This window comes from Homalodisca vitripennis, chromosome 3 (assembly GCF_021130785.1).
Source record: "Homalodisca vitripennis isolate AUS2020 chromosome 3, UT_GWSS_2.1, whole genome shotgun sequence".
NCBI classification, from domain to species: Eukaryota; Metazoa; Arthropoda; class Insecta; order Hemiptera; family Cicadellidae; genus Homalodisca; species Homalodisca vitripennis.
The window spans coordinates 13,516,236-13,533,786 of NC_060209.1; the positions used below are offsets into that span (position 1 = coordinate 13,516,236).

Consider the following 17,551-nt stretch of genomic DNA (forward strand, 5'->3'; position numbering starts at 1 on the left):
CAATACTAATAACGAAAGTGGACTCAATAAGTTAACCCGGCTGTAGACCGAAAGTGAGAGATAACGTTCGTCTCACCCTTTCCGGTCCGGACCGCATTGCTCCTATCGCCATAAATTACACGAAGCTCATTTAGTACCGCATTGGAAACGGGAGCTAATACATAACCGATGGCCGAGATAAGTGGACGCAATTTGTGAACAAATTAAATGTAGATGGAAGATTATTTTGTAATCTGTTTTTGAAGTCCGATTCATTGATCTAAGAGTGCCACGGGCGACCCTATTGTAAACAGAGGGAGATCCGATAAGGTGGGACTGGATTCGGTTCAGATCGCATTAACGATAGCGGCCGGTCATTGAAAGGGTAGGCGGCTATCGGCTACCTGTACTGTCGGGGGGCACCGCTATTGGTGGAGGAGCCGTCAAAGAACGGCGGACCGCGCCGCGATTGGCCAAGACGGGGTCCGCCTCCTGAAGACCGTGGAGGGAGCGACCACGTGCCGCCCGACCTTGCACTTCCCAGTAGTCTTGGACCGGCGGCCGACTCGACTTCCCGCGGCTGCGACTCCTGTGTCGTCGAGTGCTGGACAGTGTTATCTACTTACGCGCCGATAAGACGATGGTCTGAAGCCGGCGGTTGTTTTGTTTGTCTGAGTTGTTGCCCGATAGACAGCGATGGAGACTTGCGTGCTGATTCCTCAGGAGTTCTCTCTGGTGCTGACGCCCCCTGACGGCCGGTTCCCCAAGAAGCGAGGACCGGAGGTGAATGTCAACGTTTGGACCAATGCCAAAATCCCCCAGGGCACGCTGATATACCCCTTTCAAGGCACTATCAGGCTTGACAAGCTCGAGGTCTACAGCTACCTCGACGATAATGACGTGAGTCCTCTTTATATTTGTTTACATTACACATTACAATTTGTATATTATCACAGTCAAATAATTTACTACTATTGCATTCTGAAGAGTTTTTTCACTAATAATTCTACCCCAAAAACTCTAAAAGATTGTATAGTTCAATAATAGTCTGAAAAACAATAAAATAGATATTTTGATCAAAAATTACGAAATAACACAATGTGTATGGGTACTAAAATGTGATCTACGTATAGAAAAATGGTGGAACTTCAGTTCTACCTAACGTTAAAGTCACTCTGGAATTTTACTAGACATTCTTTTATGAGGCCTTTCAATCAAATATTTCATTGAATTTGTTAAATTGACTAAGAAAAACTCAATGAATCTGTTGAAGCAATATAAATTTATAGTTTTCCATATGTTAATTAAACACGAATATCTTTAGGTCTTCCCACCAAAATAACTTGATGTACAAGATGTACAACTAAATACCAGAACGCTATCACCAATTATAATATAACAATAATGCACGATACCATTTTCACATATACGTACTTTAATATTGTACAGCACATTTTGCACAAACAAATCGAAATATGAACTTTGATTAAATGACTATTAGGAGCCTAATGACAATTGTTATACATATAATGTTATTTACTAAATCATTACAGTGTTATCGTGAATTAAAACAATTAATAGCCTAATAAAATCCACCACAGCTGACAAGAATTCAATTTGTACTAAAAACCAATACTTAAATGTGAACCAATGAGTTCACAAAGTTTAATCATGAATAGTTATACTAAATCAATGGAAAATTATTTACGATTATTTTAATTGTTAGTCAAATGTAATATAAGATGTTAGTTGTACAACATTTGATATTTAATAATTTTCCTATTCGAATATTTTAAAATGTTTAACTGTTAATAGATTCGGAGATTATTTAAACCACAATAAACCCAAACGTGACACCATAATGTACTTTAGGTAAACAAATAATTTTTATTAATTGTTGAACTAAACAATATACATTGCACGGCTTCTTGGCTTCTTTATTCATTACAAAATCTTATCTTTAAATGAAAAATTTAAATTTTTCAATATATTTTCTGTTGAGCACACATTAAGTTTATGATGAATTATTGGATGTCCTTAATTATATTGATCAGAACTATTTTTGCTATTCAAATATTAATAAATAAAGATAAAAATACCTTTTATTAGTCCATAATTAACTCTACCCTTTTTTCCAACCTTAAGGTGTATCTAAGTAACTAACATCTGGAGTGCTTTAGACCTTCAATATTTACATAAATACGAAAAGCTTTAGAGGTTTGATCAATCAATCCAGCATTACGCTTGCTGCTCAGCGAAACTTCCAATGAGGTTTTGTTCTTAAACGCAATAAATCAGCTCGAATAAATCTGCAATTACGTAACGAAAGAACAAGTTTAGAAGCAAACCTTCTGATCGCAGTACACAAGGCTGAGACAAACAATATGAGGGATTGCATCCACAAGGTCGTGAGTCGCTTGCATAACCACTATCATTCCATTCACTGAAGCCCTAATGGTCAAGTCAATCAGAACCTCTCCCTGTCTTGAAGTATCAGTTACTTTGTATCACTTCGTTATGCTAATGTCTTGTGAAGAAATACACAATAATGGAAAAAAGTAGCTGAAGGAATGTACTCGTGGTATTGGCGTTTTTGTAGCGGTAAGGCCCACTCGTCAACATTCAGTTCTTTGCTCGCACTGCATCTGAATTTTCCCTGTCAGTGACAAAAAATAATTATATAATTCACATAATCATTCCTCGACAAATCATATATATGACAAACTAAAATTCACTAAAATAAAAATTGTTGAAGTAGAAAACCAACGTATTTAAAATCGAAGTTCTAAAATAAATTTAAACATTCAATGTAAAAAAGCATATTTGATACAATATACCAGTATTAATTTTATATACCAGGAAAATTTATACAAACATTATACCTATGCAAGCCGGTCTTCCTAACGAAGGTAAACCGCTTCATATGATAAGTATGGCAAACATATTGCTACTGCTCTGTTGTGTGTTGAGTACCGTTAACTCTGTAAATAGTCAAACAAATAGTTGATCCATTAGTTATGAATGTCAATTAATTTGAATAAATAAAACTACTAATGTTCTATTTATTACATGCTTGTTACAACATTATTACAATCACCACTGGTACGCGCGTTTTAACACGTCGTTAACATTCTAATTAATTAATTTTTCTGTTTTTGTTGTCGTTTTTGAAACTATAAACCATTTTTGGTTTTTTGATACGGTTTAAAACAAAGTTAATTTGATGAATAGGCGACTGCATTTCAGCCAACCTGATTGCAGATTATGTGATAGAGGTTAAAACAGTGAGTTACGCTATGAAAACCTATCCTTTGAAACATGAGCCGATAATTGCTTCAAATTTTTACAAACATCCAAACAGTGTATGAATTTTTTTACAAACTCTGTAATATTCATTTACTAGCAAGGTTAAAATTTTAAACTTTATCTCTTAGTACGTTTTTTGCAATATACGCGGCAGCTCAGAAACATCTAAATCTCTCAATACATTTATTCCTGAATGCAATATCGTACTTAATATAGGCTACCTGTGGTATCCAGTCAATATCTCAATCTTCATAACTAAACAAAAGTATCAGAAGAAATCTAGAAAAAACATTAGTGGGGATTCGAAAGTAATTAAAAATGAGCATTTAATTACGTTTAATTGATGTGGACGTTGAGTAAAATTAGTCTGGTTAAATTTTGTAATGAACCAACCAACATATTGTGCTGCTTTGTAGCCAGTAGGTGTTCTAGCAAAAATCTCCTTATAACAGACATGAGCATGTAATGTATAATTGTTATCAATCGTATGTTATATATCGACTATGCCGTTATAAATAAGTTATTTACTCAGTTAATGAATATCGCGTTGTTTTGTTCGCGAGTCTGTGCTCACATATCTAGAGAATCAGTTAGTATAAAAATACCTTTGACATAGAAATACTGCCAGTAATGAGTACCTCAGGAGATTATGTTGAAACTTAAATATAAAAATATATGTCAAGTTGTACTCAATGGCTTCATATGACAAAAAACATTAATGAGAGAGGAACTTGGAAGATCCCCCACAAACAGTACAGCTATGTAAATATGAAATTTACATATCCGTAAATTTCAAAGTTGACATTTATGAACTCTTAACGTTGTGAACTGCTTGACCGGAGAAAAGTCCAGTCTATAAAACCTGTTAGTTCAATGATTGTACGTTACATCGTCAGCACGTTACCGAATATTACAAACGTCCCTAGTTCATCTGTGTATGGATGAAACGAAATTAATTCTTGGAAGGCATAATTTGTTATTTATCGAATATTGTAATACATTGTAAAACTTTACAAGTGTAAATTTACGGAAATGTTAATCAACGAAGAACTGTTGTTATGTTTTAGAGACGTAAATCCTCGGTCCGTAATAAAATTATGGAATGACGGGATGTAAATTAAAATTTTATTGAATACCTTGTATTATTTTATGATACCAACAGATATAAGTAATACACCTGGTTTAATCGTATCAAATTTGATAATTAGATTTATTTAGCAAAGTCGTATTGGGATTTACATTATAAATCCAAAGGTTGATAAACCTGAATAATCTCTAATGTCATATTGGTCTTGAGTGAAAAATATCAATAGTTCATTCATAGTTAATTAGGCAGATGTAACATAATATAGAAGTGTACTACTCAATATTAATTAATATCGTAATTCCGACAATGAAGATGTTGTATCAGGTACATTTTTAAATCCCTAAATCTGTTTCTTTGATCTAATTATCAGATGAGCATTGTACCGCTTAAGGGCCGGATAAGCCCTCAGATGATATGTATGTCTAGCCTGCTCCTTTTGATATATATATACACATACATCATCTGTAAAGGCAGCGGAGTAAGGCCAATATAAAAACGAATAAAATGGTTTGTAAGACTGCCAGTAACCCAAATAAAACAAAGCGGATTTTTATTTTCTGAATTTTCAAAAAAATCGTCTTAATCAATCCGATTTCTCCAGAACACTATTGCCGTATCTGAAACGGAATTGTGATCTTTGAAATTTTGCAAAATTCACAATGTTTAGTAGGCTATGTCCGTGAACTAAAAAAGCAGAATTGCGGAAATATGACACAAGATTGTGTAATTTAGGGTGCCTTAAGAATTTCGGAGATGACATTTTCTCAATTTCTTTATTTTTGATGTCAACATTGGTTTTAGTAGCCTACTCAGGCTTACTTAGCCGTTGCCATGATTATCATAACAACTTTTTGGTTTGCAACAGCCATATACCTCATACTATCTGCTTTCTTCTATCATCTAGCAATCTTGCAGATTAATCGGTTTGTCCCAAATGACCATCTAAGGACCAATTTAATTTAGTTATGTGTTTTTCAGAAGTGCCAGGTAGAATATATTTTCAGCTTACTTGATTTGCGATATATAATATAAGTCAATATAAACAATAACTGTATAACGCAAAAATTTAATCGTCCTAGTAACAAAGCAACAGTTTATTTCGTAGTTCGATAACAAACAAGATTGGGATAACTTTGTAAAACAACACAGAGACAGACATTTGTTACATTAAATTTTTGTTACTATTTTCGTAAAGGTCTAAGTCACAATACAGAAATTTCATTAAACCTGATATTGTTGTAATGTTTCTTACTGCCTATTACAAGAAATGATGGCGTATCTCCGTATGTATAACGTAGAAATTATGCGTAGATATAACGTTTTTAAAGGGTTTTAAAATTATACAATTTCCATTTCAGCACGAAAACATTGTGCCACTCTTCAGTAATTAAAGTTATTCTACTAGGGAGTTGTCGCAATAAAGACGGCTACTTTTGACATAAGCACTTTGCTAGTCTTGTTTTTTTAATTTGTGGTTTATTAATTTTTATAAATTTTCTCGACATTAAAGTGCGAGGTCTGGTGAGCACAATTATCACCTGCTAACACTCACAGTTTTCCGCTGCTTAAGCCGGTCTCGGTTCATGCTCTGAGGCTCATGCTTCCCTCCCCGCGCCCGACCATCGTCAATTAGCCACCGCTGCTTACCTGCGCAACTCGGCGATTAATTTATGTACTGATGTTAAATTGTCGGCGCCGTCATTAACTTAACAGAGATTTTACTAATTGGTAACAGATTTTTATTAATATAACATCTATTTCACTTGACTTTGTTAAGTACGAAAATTGTTTGTTTTCATTGTATATAAAGCGTTTTTTTTCGTACGAAGGATTAATATAAGAGTTAAGGCATTTTTGAGTGACATAATACAAATTTGCCTAAAGTTCAATAAAGATGTAGTAGTCAGTCCTCTTTATTTTTTCCAATAATCGGTAGTGGTTTCATTGCTGAAGCATTTTACTAAGCAACTTCCAGGGCGAATTTTCGTAATATGCGTTACAAGACATCATTCTCTATATTCTTAGTATGTTTTTTCTATTTTGTGAGTTAACTATGTAACTGCACTTCGAGGCCAGGAAACTATTAGAAAACTTAAAATTTGATACACCACTAGAGCAATGTAATCCAAAAAATAGCATTGATTTATTACTGTTCTTGAGTTTTAAATCCACAGTCGTCATCATTAAACTCGCAAGGTGGGCTTTTGTTTTTTAGAGTAATGTATAACGTCTACTTGGGAAGCAATGATTTTTACTTTGCAGTAGGCTAATCAATTTGGTTATTTATTTTAGAACTGACATAATTAATAAACGTCCATTATCAAGACCATTAAACCTTTCACGCATTATCTTTAACGTCAGTCTACTGCCTTCAGAGATCTTAAAACATTAACTGCATTAAAATCTAGTCCATCGAAAGATATAAATAATAATTATGCCATCCAAATAAAATGATCCTACTAAAAAGCGTTAGATTTATGCAGAATTTCTTTTAACATTATGGAGAAATGTCAAAACAAAAAATCGTAATTCAGAAATTGAAATGGTTGTCGAAACAATGTCTGTAAATGTGGAAGTTGTATTTTGATATGTAGGTACCGATATTGTAGAACAGAACATTTTAGTTTCGTTATTTATATTTTAAAACAAATAATTTAAGTTTATATTGATATTTCATGATGATATACGAATATGAAATCAACATTTTCCTGAGTAATGTTTAAATCAACCATTTCTACAATGATTATTGTGAGAAACAAATTACATTAAAGGCCTAAAACCAATTTAAAACCCATTTGAGTAAACCGAATTTGAAACATTTGAGTTTACCTTTACAAATAATAACTCCACCATTGACTGTGTGAGTAATAATTGCTTCTAAACTTTAAAATCTGCAATGGAGGTTAGAGTTATTTTCCAGCACTTCTAGTATAACGTGATCCAGTGTCAGAATTAGTAGGTGATGTGTTTTTGTGATCGTTGAATCATAGAAATATCCCAACGCTGTTTTAGATTTTGCTACCTTAAATGCATTTTAATGTTAGTGCATGAAGAACACGAGTGAGGAATATTTAAATATATCTAAGTGAACTTTGGGAAGTAAGATTTGAAACCTTTGTGCCAGAAGTTGGAAAACGCAGTTGGTGACTTCAACGCATGGTACGTCTGATACCGTAGGCGGGAACTGCCAAAATTATATCGCTGCTATCACTAAACAAAAATATATATTAAAAGTAAACTATTTACAAATAATATTCACCCTATTGGGAAATCCTAAAGAAAAACTCAAGCCAAGAAGTTCAACAGGTGTGGCTTGAAACACCTTTCCTTTTAATTTCAAATTCCATATAGTAACTAATCGATCACACTAGTTCACGCTCTCAATATGTCAATTAAAAATGAATTATAACTAAAATTGTCAAGCGTTTACAGTACTGAGGCGAGGAGGCGTGGCGACTGTGTATTACCGCTCGTTCAACAGGTTAGGTTAGGTTTCTGTTCTGGTGACATTGCGCCAGTTTATGTCACAGTCAGCTGTTGAGCACTGCTGCCAACCCAAGAAAATCATAACGGTGCAATCTGGGCAACTTGCCCGACACTATAATTAATTAAGTTATACATGTACATGACATATCTTGATGATTTAAATTAAGATTTATTGAACGGTGAAAAGGTTTACTAATAAAATTTGTACTTATATCGGTATTATTGTTTCACTGTGTGAAGGTGGCGTAGCTTTATTAATTCAGGTAGTATGGAAAGGTGTATAGGCTAATGTTTGGGTGTATTTACAGTGCTGTTCTCAGTTTAGTTGAAATAATGAAAGTATCGTTGAGAAATAGCTAGCCCAAGGGTGAAATTTATTCAGAACATTATTCAAGTGTTGTTGACATATCTTGATGATTTAAATTAAGACTTATCGAACGGTGAAAAGGTTTAAGAATAAAAGTTGTACTTATACCGATATTGTTACACTGTGTGGGGGTGACGTAATTTTATTAATTCGGGTGGTATGGAAGGTGTTTGGATGTATTTACAGTACATTTATTTCCAGTTTAGTTGAAATAATGAGAGTATCGTTGAGAAATAGCTAGCCCAAGGGTGAAATTTATTCAGAACATTATTCAAGTGTTGTTGACATATCTTGATGATTTAAATTAAGATTTATTCGAACGGTGAAAAGTTTAAGAATAAAAGTTGTACTTATACCGATATTGTTACACTGTGTAGGTGACGTAATTTTATTAATTCGGGTGGTATGGAAGGTGTTTGGATGTATTTACAGTACATTTATTCCCAGTTTAGTTGAAATAATGAGAGTATCGTTGAGAAATAGCTAGCCCAAGGGTGAAATTTATTCAGAACATTATTCAAGTGTTGTTGACATATCTTGATGATTTAAATTAAAATTTATCGAACGGTGAAAAGGTTTAAGAATAAAAGTTGTACTTATACCGATATTGTTACACTGTGTGGGGGTGACGTAATTTTATTAATTCGGGTGGTATGTAAGGTGTTTGGATGTATTTACAGTACATTTATTTCCCAGTTTAGTTGAAATAATGAGAGTATCGTTGAGAAATAGCTAGCCCAAGGGTGAAATTTATTCAGGAACATTATTCAAGTGTTGTTGACATATCTTGATGATTTAAATTAAGATTTATCGAACGGTGAAAAGGTTTAAGAATAAAAGTTGTACTTATACAGATATTGTTACACTGTGTGGGTGTGGCGTAATTTTATTAAGTCGGGTGGTATGGGAAGGTTCATAGGCTAGTTTCACCCCTATTTATAGTGCAGTTATTCCCAGTTTACTTGTAATGAGAGTATCGTTGAGGAATAGTTGGAGCATGGGTGAAATTTATTCCGAACATTATTCAAGTGTTGGAATTTGAATACGAAGATTGGCAGTATCAGATCTCTATCTTTCATGCGGGAAAATAACCGCAGTTTCACAAGAAGATGGAAGACTCCGAATGTATTTCACAAACACGGTTTCCTCAACTCGTCCAGGCCCACGGTCTGTGTACGCTGGCGCGTAATGAGTTATAAGCAAACGGCGGGAAGTCGCTCTTCGGTCTGTTCTGGGTCCATATATTTGCATAATACCGGCAATTGTGGCCGTTTACCGGGTAAACGTAAACGGACTCAAAGAGACCGCCATATTACACGGGGAGATGGCAAGATGGCGGGGACCGACAATATTGTAGCGCAGATGACAGTCATTTGCGTGTAGCCGACGACACTGCTCAGCGTGATGTTACTGGGGTGGGGGGGGGTGAAGGGGGGAGGGCGTGGGACATGAATGGAGCCTTGAGGTAATCTTGACTCCAGTTTTGAGGCAATTACTGCGGTTTAATAATTGGCAAGTCGTTACTCTCCCATTAAAATGTTACATTTGCTGGTTTAACGTCGACGAAACCTCAATAGGGAATGAATTTAACCTTTATGGCACGCATAACTGAAAGTATCTCATCTTAATTGAACTTGGGTTGGAAGTGATTATGTGGGTATAAATTTAAAAATGGAGAGTAAGCTCAGTGATGTTCTAAAATTCTTAATTTCCATTTAGCAATTATAAGTTTCAATTATAATGCCTATTAGTTTACGCCTACACTTTAAAATACGGAGTTTTTACTTTATAAACTCAGCTATACATGGCTTAAATTTAGTATGCTTTGCGCATGAATGAGCACTTCTGGTTCGAGTGAATCATTTTCTCGACGGAAATGAGTTTGCCTTCTTGCCACGATCAAGATAATATAGCAAAGAGGTGTTTATTTAAGGTAAATGTAGTTATAATAAAAAATAACATTTCTAGTAAAATTTATATAATAACTTTGTCTTTGATATCTGTATTACAGTACTGACTAAGCACTGCATACTTAATATTTGCTAAAATGCCCAGTTCAAAGTATATTTTTTACTAAAACTTTAAATGTGTATACTTGGATATTTTCTTAATCTGGGTTCGACAGCGGTTACAAATAAAGGTTGAAATAAGAAATATTGTTACTATCAAGCTTACTATATGCTATACTAAATTATAATAATGGATAAAATAATTAAATATATTTGTGTGCTGCCATAAAACATTGTTTACAAGCAACAGTTGACTATATCTTATAAGCTTTTTCAATGGCGTTGACCTAATCCAAACTTTATCTGAAATAACGCACCACAGAATGGAGTTTACTAAAAAAAACGAATCACAGAATAAATAACTTTCAATCGAATGATCTCTTCAGTTTTAAGCCACAGTATTATTTCCGTTGCAGTTATTATTTGTTTTGATAGCTATGTAATTTATTTATTACTAATATGTTTTCAAGATTGCATTGAGTTTGCGTTAACTAGGTAAAGAACTGGGTTATCCTTGTAAAACACAAGAAGTATCACTGGATTGAGAGTGAAGATATCTAACTACAATTTCATTACATCATTCTTACGTGTTGTGTCAGTGTTCTTGAAAATTCCTTTACTTCTGAATTCCTTTGCGCCATTATGACTTGACCCATTGCTACAGCCGTGGCCCAGTACTGCAGATACATGCGCATTTCATCTCCCGCATCAAACATGGCGAGCACCTTACTCACCGCCATTGTGCAGCACACAGTATCGCTGCTCCGATCTCCTGACGCTCTTGGAAATTCCTATGGCCAATCATCATTTGTGCCAAATGGAAGTCGACGCTTTCATGTTTTATCTACACCGAGATTTGTGGCACGATGTACTCAGCCACGCCTTTACTACACAGCCACCCTACCCTCACTTCTGTGTCAGTACGAGCTTTTTGGATACGACCTTTTTCTTCTCTCTATTATCTTCGTCCCACCAGTATACGAGCTAGTTTGTTGCCAAATGTCGTTGGAATTCTCAACCGTCCAGAATTTCCGCAGCTCATCGATTTTCGTCAACAAGATATACCGAAATATTTATAGGAAAAGCTTACCCCACTAATTACTATATAAAAACAGCCCACTTCCTTCAGGATTGGTTGACTTTCATTACGACAGTGTAATTAATTCAGGAATATGATCAAACAAATCAATTTACCATCTATGGATTGGGGAATTCCTTTTCGTCCCAGTCCTGATTTCTTCCCCCTCTGTATCCTCATTCGATGCAGACCATTGTTTATTATATTTTTATATGTTATTATATGTATTTGCTGTTTTGTTTTGTCCACTTATTTACTCACTTTTATATGAAATTATTGTTGTACTTATGTGATATCTATTTATTTATTTAATTTGTTTATGTTGTATTTATTAATGTTGTATTCAATATTGTAATTTATACTCAAGTTCTACTTTTTTATTTCTATATCGTTGTTTCACGTATATTTATTAAGGTCCATAATTAGAATTATTATTATATAAGTTGTATTCACGCTATTTTCTTATTTTTAAAAAGGCATTGCCGTTGGCCTTTATTTGTATAACGCGTTTACGTAAAAAATGACACAGCGTTTAAGCCTATTCAGGACTCATATTAGCCGATGACAAAATTTAGCTCATAGAAGTGGACATTAGTGAAAACAATCTCTAGGTAATTTGCAGTCGTTATATGTTACAAAAAAGGAATACTTTATTTCGAGGATTGAACTCCATTTTCCTCTTCAGGTTAAAAACCATATCTCTATGGTGTACGACACATTTTGTGCACCACGCATGTGTGCAATGACTATGCCTTTACATTTATAAATAGCCATGCCACAATGGAATAGCGACATTGTACGCAAATCTCTAAATGCTATTGTCATAGTTGAACAAAAAGACTGTCATTACACCTTGAAACTAAAAAAATTAAAGAAGATTTGGAAGAAAAATAAAATAAATTATCAATGGCGTTAGTATTTACGGAAAAATATAATGGATTACAGTTACGAGGGTTCGAGTAAAGTTAGGGAAACAGCAAGGAAGTACTCTGGACACCAACATTTTTATTACAAATGTCCTAAAGAAGTATTTTTCGACGTCTGCTAGAAGAGATATGAAGGGAATTATTACAATATGATGGGATATGATGGCACCGGGTCAAGATTTATTCAAAATATCAACATTGATTTAGGGATGCTCTCAACAAAACATGGGAATGCTAGTTGGTATAAAACTATAAACCGTGTCAAAAATCTTGTGACAAACATGTTACCAAAACTGTTTGTTTGCTACCAACGCTTGCACATTTAATCAACAAGGGCGCGATTCTGTAGCTCTCACTATGCACACACACGTATGAGAAAACACAGAGAAAGTATTCACACAGACAAAGAAGGATAAAAGCAACAAAGGCCTTTGTCAACATGATACTTATTTATTTACTGGAGTCCCAGATTTCTTTTTCTTGTTCCCCATTTCTGTATATATTTAGTAAAGCTACAATTTTGAAAATAATTTGAAAACAGGTTTTTACTACTCTGAGATTTAGAATATCTAAGTAGCCTACTCGGAGTAGGACAATTAAAACTCTAAGGCGTGTCACAACGCTCTGGTATGATTAGTTTATTTTAACCTAGACTGTAATTATTTGTTATGTTAGTTATTTACCTGAAGAAGAGATCAGATTGAGGATCTCGAAAGGTAGTGTTACTTATTTTTGTTTCACTTAACGATGGCAAATGTCCGGAAAAATCCTATTTCCGTCACAATCCTTTCTATCGTAAAAAAATTAAAAACAAAGAATTCAAACTATGTAGATAGAATGAAAATTCATGCAGACGTAGTTATTATAATATTTAAAACTCATTAAAACACTTTATTATATTGTAAATGGAATGCTTTAAACGTTCTTCAGGAAACCAATGAAATATAAATTAAATTATTACTTAACGCCCCTCATTTTATATATTGAAATATATTATTCGTATAAGTGAGTTCCGCTTTTACATGGTTTTTAAACTTAAAGCTTAAGAAAGCGTAGTATTTCTGCAAGAAGCGCGCCCACATAAAACAAGAATCAGCGTGAACTTCCCAAATCTCTATTCTCCTTGTAGTATAACCGTGTAACCCACAACGGTTTGTTTGCCGCAGCCGTCCCGCCATCGCGCCAAAAACACTGGAAATCGCTTATCCTCGCCCGCGCAGGCGCTAAGCTCCGGCGCGCTCCGATTTCCCCGGCGAGTCCCCATGCAGTGCCACGAGTGACCCAGAATCGCGAGGTCCAGATTACTATGATAATGGCTCGAGTCCTGGACAAATCGGACGTTGATTACGGGGGGCCGGCCGTGACGAGTGGCCGCAGTCGTGACGGTCGAGTCGCTGATGTCGCGATCATACGCGGTCCCGTTGTGTCCGACTCGAGGATTAGTGGATTCTGATGTGAGCTGGCGATGAATGGGGCGACGGCGAGCGCGAGTGTCTTCAGCAGGAGCAGGGGCTACAAGGATGATTCGCGCAGGAGACATTTGCGTACCGGAGATCAAACAATTTCAAATTCTTAATTAATTCCTCGATTCTGGGATTAAATCCACAAGAATTGTACATTACTCCTACATAATATTTTTTATTTTACATAAATATAACCATGCTGAAATAGTTATTCGTTTAAACCATGGCCAAACCCTTCGTGGATTAATTGTGAACCTACAAACATTTTGCGTACCGGAGATCAAAGACTTTCAACTTCTTAATTAATTCTTGGATTATTGGGCTAAATCCATAATAATTGTACATTACTCCTAAATATTTTTTTTATTTTACATAAATATAACCATGCTGAAAGAGTTATTGATGGCTAAACTCTTTGTAATATTGATTAACTGAAAACCATTAACGGTCTACTCCATGTGGTTTGCATATCATTTTTGGTGCACCTCCAACCTTTTTGCGTAAATCAACTTCTTCAGATTAATAACTTCTTAATTAAGTCTTCGATTCTGGGGTTAAGTCCACAAGAATTTACGTTAGTTCAAAATTATATTTTTTATTTTACATAAATATAACCATGCTAAAAGAGTTATTGATGGCTAAACTCTTTGTAATATTGGAATAATCGATTAAATGAAAACCATGAACGGTTTATCCCATGTAGATTGTGTATCATTTTTTTTGCATCTCCAAACTTTTGCGTACCGGAGATTAAACACTCAACTTCTTAATTAATTCCCCGATTATGGAGATAATCCACAAGGATTTGATGTTACTCTTAAATAATATTTGTTAATTTACATAAATATAACCATGATGAAATAGTTTTTGGTTTAAACCATGGAAAACCTCTTCGTAATATTCGAATAATCGGTTAACTGAAAACCATGAACGGTCTACTCCATGTGGTTTGCATATAAGTTTTTGTGCACCTCCAACCTTTTTCTCTGTGTTCAATAATATAAGTGTTCGCCACATTTTCAAGGTGTGAAAACAACTCAGGGACTAACAGCGAAAGAACCTGTCCTAAATGTCATGCCCCAGCTAAAACTAAAACAACAACGGGAAAGCGGACAGGAGGCGTTCTGATTGTTTTGAGAGTCAACATCCTCAGGTCCAGTCAGACATCAGGTGTCAGGGACAACACAAAGTCAGGGCAAGAAAGTGAGGGTCATCAAGGCTGACGATGGGAAGGCCCTCACAGGAGTTCTCATGGGCCTCATTGTGCTTGCCTAATTACCACTTTCACTGGCCTAACAAAATGGCCTCCGTACGTCTCCAAGCTGTTGACAGACGTCAGTGGCAGGGACTTCAGGACGTGGTAGGTCCTTTGTGCCTCTGGTCATCTCCGTCCGGAGAAAAAAGAAATGCGGTAGATTCAAGAAACTATTGGAGGAGACTTTAATAAGCGGCCTACACAAGTTATTCGATTCCTATTATCGAACAATTCGATATACTATCCAACTTCGATATGTAAGAATCATATACAATAAGAGTCATAAATAATAAAAAAATCTCGTACATTACAATTTGAAAAACATAAATTTAACAATAACATTACAAAACAAAACAAAACGAACTATGGCCTAGACTTAGATATCAAAGAAACCTTACAATATTACAACTTGCCCAGCTTGATATCAACGAGTAACCGCTTTTGTGAAATGGAGGAAAGAACTCTCCCCATGGGTTACCAGGAGCCAAATCCATATGTTGAAGCAACTTAAACAGTCACTTGTGAGAAATATCTCACATATTTTCCTCATATTCATCGCTATTTTCAAAGTTTAGAAATATTATTTACTTCTTACTGTTTATTTTTACATACAAATTAATATAACTAATAAGTTGAAATCATATGCTAAGTTAAATAAATCGTAATATCGAATTATTCCTTTGGATGAAAACAATCTAACCATTCGATAATAGCGATCGAATAACGAGTGCAGGCCGCTTATTAAAGTCTACCCAACTATTGTTTTATCATCCCGCAAGATACTTGTTACTAAATCCACATTACAATCGCCCAAAAGGTTCGCATCGCCACGATTTGAAGATTAAGATTTTGTTCCATAAATATTACCAACATTTTAGGTGATAAGCTATTCTTTTAGGCTGCCAGAAAAAGCAATTCGTGAAATAGGCTTCATTTTCTGTCTAGTAAGCCCCTAACTGATCTCTTATTTCGAAGGATAATTTTTCTTATGAGATGAACTATTTTTGAATTAAAATTGATAACGTCTTATTCAAAATCCAAGTAAGTCCGTTAAATGGAGGTTGGTTGATCGGCGAAGAATTAGATGTAGCAGGAGCACTCACACATTCGCATTACACTTAAACATATTATACTGTCACAATCATTCCATCAAACAGTGCGGAGTTATATGTGTGTACTTATAAAAACTCTAGTTATTTTAAGCTTCAATTCGTAATTCTGCAAATGCTCCTTGGACACCTTATAGGCATACGATATCCATGTGCTTACGACTCTCCCAACATTATGTGATACTGAGTATTTTACATTAAAGGTGGTGTAATGTTACAAATAAGGTTTGTCCACCTCGGCGTTGGTAGAATTTATTTCCAGTTTTGGCTTCTGGCATATAATATTATTTTATATCATCCTGTTTTATTCATTGCACCAAACATTTTAGATTTAGTTAGAAAGCTAAACGAAAGCTAAACTACTGTAGTACGTCAACTGAGTTTCCTTTTTTACAAATGGTAGGCTGGATATGTTTTAGTTTTGGAATTCGAGCTTAGTAAAAATTAAGTTTAGTTTCCACCACTTAGAAAATGGAACAACAAAAAGAGAAGCATGACATTAGGTCACTTTGAAACAGCTACGAAGTACATAAGCACAATACGTATATGCTTGTCATGTTATGAGAACAAGACGAAGTGTTGGTAGTGAAGCAAGAGTGAACACTGCGCATGCGCAGGTGGAGGTCGAGACAGTACGCCACGACGCGTGTAGCCAGCCGCGCATGCGCGTGGGTAACGGAGTCACGCGCCGCCCGCCAATCCTCCCAACAAAATGTCAATTTTCTAGTAATTTCATGTGGAGAGTTGTGAAGCTGTTCTGAGCTCGGCGTGGCCAATCGCTTTATGTCCATCTCGGCTCTCAGCTCTGCCATCCCTGTTCGCGGCCATTCCGTGGGGTTTTGTCCTTTATCATCTTTAAACTTACGATGGCATTCTCGTCAAAATATAATATTTTTAAATATTGAACTAAATGCTTTTGTTGTATTTTATGAACATCTGACAGGGGCATTAACAAAATCTAAATGATTGTCTAATGAAAATTAGAGGATGGCTGACAAATATTTGCGCTTGAATAAATTTTAACTTATTTGTGTTTTAATGGTATCATAGTCAAATGTTTTGATATCTTAAAGTTGCAACTTTACAATAAATTTGTCCAATGAAGTAAAAAAAAATCGTCACTTGCCCCTGCCCTGATGTTCATAAAATACAACAAAACCATTCATTTCAAAATTTAAAAATATTACATTTTGGGCATCGTTATAGGTTGTAAAACGCATAACACAACGTTTCGAGGGTTGAAATCCATCCTCTTCGTCAGGTGGGGACACCTTCTTGTGTTATCCTTGTGTTATCCTTTTTATAACCTGTAATAATGACAAATGTCCGAAATTCTAATATTCTTTCAAACCTCCCATCGTCAATAACAAACTTTAAACAAAGGGTTCTGAAAGTATTGTAAAAGATATTTTTTGTAGTCAAAACAGAAATACAATCCTGAAGAATAAAATGTATTGGCTTATAAACACTTATACTTAATTTTATA

At 35.0% G+C, this 17,551-nt stretch overlaps 1 protein-coding gene across 2 annotated transcripts in view; it reads left to right on the forward strand.

Annotated features, from left to right (window-relative positions):
- Positions 1-533: 533 nt before the first annotated feature.
- The window catches only part of LOC124356595 (zinc finger protein 79-like), a 161,629-nt gene continuing 144,611 nt past the window's right edge, over positions 534-17,551 (forward strand). For both annotated transcript variants that reach the window (XM_046807688.1, XM_046807689.1), the window contains exon 1: positions 534-879. In XM_046807688.1, the coding sequence (XP_046663644.1) occupies positions 676-879 (204 nt within the window). In that variant the 5' untranslated portion in view covers positions 534-675. The remainder of the gene's footprint in view (positions 880-17,551) is intronic.